At 53.1% G+C, this 4,908-nt stretch overlaps 1 protein-coding gene across 1 annotated transcript; it reads left to right on the top strand.

The window, feature by feature from the left end:
* Nucleotides 1-3,070: 3,070 nt before the first annotated feature.
* GSC (goosecoid homeobox) lies at nt 3,071-4,656 on the top strand. Its single transcript, XM_059850239.1, has 3 exons — nt 3,071-3,432; nt 3,651-3,910; nt 4,331-4,656. Exons 1-3 carry the CDS (start codon nt 3,102-3,104, stop codon nt 4,481-4,483), a joined length of 744 nt encoding a protein of 247 aa, XP_059706222.1. The 5' UTR covers nt 3,071-3,101; the 3' UTR covers nt 4,484-4,656.
* Nucleotides 4,657-4,908: the final 252 nt, after the last annotated feature.

The following is a 4,908-nucleotide window of genomic DNA, read 5'->3' as shown; positions in this document are numbered from 1 at the left end:
AATAAATAAAAAAAAATCCGATTTCTCAACAAGTGCATTTTCATAGACTTGTGTATGGTGATTGCTTTGTATGAAATCGTGTTTGGGTAATAATACTGAAAATCAGCGCCGTGTTTACCGTATTTCATACCTAACAGCTTGCTCTGCCCAGCGCTATGCTCCTCTTTAGATCCCTCTCTCAACCCATGCTGTGACCACCCTCCCGTAACAAACAATTGCTTAGCAACACTATGCAGCACAATTTGCTTGTGTTTCATTTGTTATTACAATTTCACCCCTACATTGTGTGACAACTGATTGTTTGTTTAACACAATTTCCCGTTTGCCAGGTTGGCGAAGAGCGCATGGGAAATGAGAAACTCCGAGAGCAGGTTTTGCGAAGCGGGTATCAAAACCGGGGGTTTCACGGCAAAACGACTCAGACTAAAACAAAACAAAACAAAATAAAAGAAACCCTCCCCACTGGGGGGACAAAGTTATTTGGAAAATATAATTTCTAAATTAGGAATAAAGGTAAACGTTGTAGCATGGTGCATCATCCAAGGGAAGCAAAAAACTCTTTGGGAAGCCGAGCGCCCGCCCGGCCCGGGCGGTGCGTGCTCCGCCAGCGCCCCGGCTCCTCCAGTGCCCACTCGTGTCCCGCCGTGCTGCCTTCACCTGGGAGAAGCCGGTCAGGCGCGGACATGAAGCCTTGACGCAAGTGATGCTGAGCACCCGAGAAGTCGGGTGTCCCCACTGAGGATGTCCCCACCTGCGAGCCCCCGCAGGAGCGGCGTTCCGGGGGTCACCCGGATTGTTCCCCGTGGGGCGGCAGTGCCGGGCTGAGCGCTGTCCCCGCCGCCGCGCAGCTCCCGCCCCGAGCCCCCGGGATGCCCGCGGGATGCTCCTCTCCGGGCCGGAGCAGAGCGGGCCGTGGTCCCGCGGCCGGCCTCCCCTCGGGCCTGGCCCACCCGGGACCCCGAGCCCCGCTCGCCCGGAGCCCCGCTCCCCGCCGGGGGTGCGCAGGCCCCCCGAGGGATGCTGTCGCGCATTGCTGCAGAGCCGCTGAGGACGTGAAGGAGCATCCCGATGGCGGCATTAAGCAGGCGCTGCTCTGCATGCAGCGTGACCGGCTGCACTCAGGGAATTACTGACCAAAAAATCCCAACAAACAGAAACTCCCTCTACGAGCCCACCCACAAACAAACAAAAAATAAAGAAAACTCTCATAATATCAACAGGAAAAAAAATTTCCCAAATCTAACCAAAAAACCCGCCGAACCCTCTGTCAAATAGTTTCACTTTCCATCAAATTTGAAAAACTTGAACGAAGTTCAGGTCTAAATGCCAAAGGCGTAAAGAAATGGTTAGACAGATAAATTGAAGTAAAAACCCATGCAGCTAATTAATCACATTGTGATGTATCAATAAAGCGAGAATTTAGCTTTGGCTTTTTTTTTTTTTTAACGCTTATACAAGTCTTTCGCTATAAATACGTTTCAGATCATTCTCAGGTGCGGTTTTAAATCCTGGAATATCGAGGAAAGGAAGGCTAAAGATAAAGTACGAGTAAGCGCTAACGAGGATATTCTTTGTTGAGGAAAAATAATGTGTTCCTCGTAAACGGACTCTAATGGCTTGTTTTCATTTCATGCGTACAATTTCCTACCTTCTTTGATGGAGAGTTGATGGGGTAAATAGTCTAATCTTATTCAGTTCACCTCCTGTGGATTCCCAGGGACAGTCGTGACAGACGAAGTATTCTGCAAATCACAAGAGCCAGCTACCAGGAGAGCCAAACCTTTTAATAGGAAGAGTTTCAGGGATTTAAAATTTCTCCATTTAAAAATTCACGGAACATGCAAAATATAAAGTTCTCTGCATCATTGCAACTTCATGGGCTTTGTTTTCTAAGCTACATAAATAAATATTGAAAAGAAATAGGCACCAAGATAGATCAGAAGCAAATTGGAATACCTACCACACCCTGGGATTTGAGATGGCACTGGTCTTTAATGTTTGCGTCTCTTGGCTTGTTTTAAAAATAAAAGGTGATACCTGTCTGAATCTGTTAAAAAAGGAAGAAAAAAAGAAACAAAAGAAAGAAAACGTAGAGATAGAAGTTTACAATATTCATGTGTCCTTATTCCGCCAGGTGACCTAGGAAAATAATAAAAAAAATAGTTCAGTTACTCAGTGAAGACGTTGCTGCTTCACCGCATAAACCTTAAATCCGAGAAACACATACTCTTCAATGCCCGCTCAGTCCTCCGAGCCGAGGACGCAAGATTCAAGTCGTGCTACAGAAACACTTGGAGTGGGGGGGCGTTGCGTGTTTATGTGGCAGTTTATTTTTTTTTTTTAAGTGCTTCTTAAGCAGTTTGAAGCATAAATAATGAATCTGAGCCTTAGACAGAGGAAATCGCACCCACTAATGTGAACTAACACGACCAAAGTAGGCGCATAATAGACAAGACTAGGAGCTGCTAACCACTTCTACACAATGGCATTAATAAGATTAACCTGGACAATTAGCTGGTGCAGCAGAGATCAAGCCTAAATCTGGGGCCTTTCTAAAAAGCCCACTAATGGAAAGGATTACGTTAATTTCATTATTTCTCAATACACAGACTCGGGCTGCTTTCACTCCTTTGTGTAACCCCCACCTCTTCCCCACCAAAAAAGGGGAGAAAAAAAAAATCAAATCTGGTTTTGTTTGTCATCTGCATATTACCAGGAACTAAATCCAGGATGACGTCGCCTGGGTATAAAAAAGGGAAGAGGTTCAGATGGATTATACTCCGAGCAGCCCTCTGGGTTGAGATCAGTAAACAGGCGAGAGTTGAGGGGGGAAAGTTCCAGGGGTGGATCCTGCGCACACGCACACACACCGCACACGCGCGCACAGACACACACGCACACTCTGCCCGCAAGCTGCCCTCGGAAAAGGCTCTTTTCTTTTCGCTCCGATCCCTTTTTAAAATTTATCCGAAAAGTTTCGATTTCGTGTCCTTCCAGCCTCTTTCCCCCCCCCCTCCCCAGCCACCACCTACCCTCCCTCCCGCCCTCCTCCCTCCCTCCCCCGGCCGGTCCCCGCCGCCCTGCCCCGCACGGTTTGGGGCATGCCTGTGAGCATGTTCAGCATCGACAATATCCTGGCGGCCAGACCTCGCTGCAAGGACTCGGTGCTGCTGCCCCCGAGCGCCGCGCCCGTCGTCTTCCCCAGCCTCCACGGGGACTCGCTCTACGGCAGCGCCTCCGACTACGGCGGATTTTACTCCCGGGCGGTGGCTCCCGCCTCCGCGCTGCCGCCGGCCGTCACTGGATCTCGGCTCGGCTACAACAACTACTACTACGGGCAGCTGCATGTGCCGGCGTCCCCCGTGGGCCCTTCGTGCTGCGGCGCCGTGCCGCCTCTGGGCGCTCAGCAGTGCTCCTGCGTCCCCCCCACAGGTAAGGCGGCCCCCGTGGGATGGGACGCGGCGGACGGGCCCCCTTTGTCCCCGCAGCCCGGAGCCGGAGCGGGTGGCGAGGAGCTGGCGGCCCGCAGGAGAGCGGCTGGGCGGCGGGAGGGGGCATTTTCGGGACGGGACGGGACGGGACGGGACAGGAGTGGGGGGAAGCAGCGATCTCATGCAAAGCCTATCGTCGACTCGTCTGTCTGTCCGTAGGTTACGAGGGCACTGGGTCAGTCCTGATGTCCCCTGTTCCCCATCAGATGTTGCCCTACATGAACGTGGGCACTTTGTCCCGGACGGAGCTGCAGTTACTGAACCAGCTGCACTGCAGGCGAAAAAGGCGGCACCGGACTATCTTCACTGACGAGCAGCTGGAAGCGCTGGAAAACCTCTTCCAGGAAACGAAATACCCAGACGTGGGCACGAGGGAACAGCTGGCCAGAAGGGTGCACTTAAGAGAGGAAAAAGTGGAGGTACTTTGCTTTCTTTTTCCTTCTTCAACCCTCACCCATTCGCGCTCAAACGCGCCCGAACCGGATGTATCGCGGTGCGGCTCCAGCCCGGCTCTGACAGCGGAGGGAGAGCGACCGCTTTGCGGGGGCAGAGGGAAAGTTTTTATTCTTTCCAAGTGCCCTTCCTTGGTACGGCCGGCCGAGCCTGTCACAGGGCTGTGAGGGATTGTCGGCAGGCGGCTGTGCCTCCTGAAGGCGCCGGGCCGGTCCCACCCGAGTGGCTGCTTCCCCGCCTCCCTCCGTCCGTCTGTCCGAGCGCGGCCGCCGCACACCGGCCCCGGCAGAGCTCCGGGCTGAGGTCAACTGCGGGTTTGCATAGTGGGTTTTTGTTGGTTTTTTTTTTTTTTTCCCCTCTAATAATTTAATTTCTTAACGCAACAGGTTTGGTTCAAAAACCGCCGGGCGAAGTGGAGGAGGCAAAAGCGATCGTCTTCGGAGGAATCAGAAAACGCACAAAAGTGGAATAAAGCGTCTAAAACGTCACCGGAGAAGAGACAAGAGGACGGGAAAAGTGACTTGGACTCTGACAGCTGATACTTCTAAGCGGGGGGGACATTTCCCGTGGACTGTCGGATACGCTCCAGAGGATGCTACTAATCTTGCACAAGATCTGCCTTGTTGGAGGGGGAACATATCTGTATATAATGTACAATGCCCCGAGCTAATTCCGTGTAAATAAAATGTGTTGCGGAGGTGTTGCACAGGTAGACGGCGGCGCGTTTGTTCACTCTGCGCCGCGGGGAGAGGGAGAGGAGAGGGACAAGGGAGCAGGGAGCGATGGTGCCCAGCTCCCCGGGGAGCAGGGCCGGCCTTGCCGGCGCAGTTCCGTGTTCGCGGTGCGGAATCACAGTGTGAAAGCCGGCGGAGGGCAGCGCGGGCGGGCCCGCTAGCCCCAGGCCGGGGAACGATGGTGGGTCTCGTACCGGGGGAAAGCGGCCGAGGCCCAGCCAGGCAGCCCG

This window comes from Haemorhous mexicanus, chromosome 6 (assembly GCF_027477595.1).
Source record: "Haemorhous mexicanus isolate bHaeMex1 chromosome 6, bHaeMex1.pri, whole genome shotgun sequence".
NCBI classification, from domain to species: Eukaryota; Metazoa; Chordata; class Aves; order Passeriformes; family Fringillidae; genus Haemorhous; species Haemorhous mexicanus.
The sequence above is the reverse complement of the archived record's forward strand: the minus strand, read 5'-3'. Positions and strand labels throughout refer to the sequence as shown.

What these genes read in the sequence shown, in the direction of transcription:
- GSC (XM_059850239.1), top strand. Translation starts at nt 3,102, where the DNA reads ATGCCTGTGAGCATGTTCAGCATCGACAATATCCTGGCGGCCAGACCT. An exon ending in CTCCTGCGTCCCCCCCACAG is followed by an intron (nt 3,433 to 3,650) that starts GTAAGGCGGCCC and finishes GTCTGTCCGTAG; the next exon opens with GTTACGAGGGCACTGGGTCA. An exon ending in TAAGAGAGGAAAAAGTGGAG is followed by an intron (nt 3,911 to 4,330) that starts GTACTTTGCTTT and finishes TTAACGCAACAG; the next exon opens with GTTTGGTTCAAAAACCGCCG.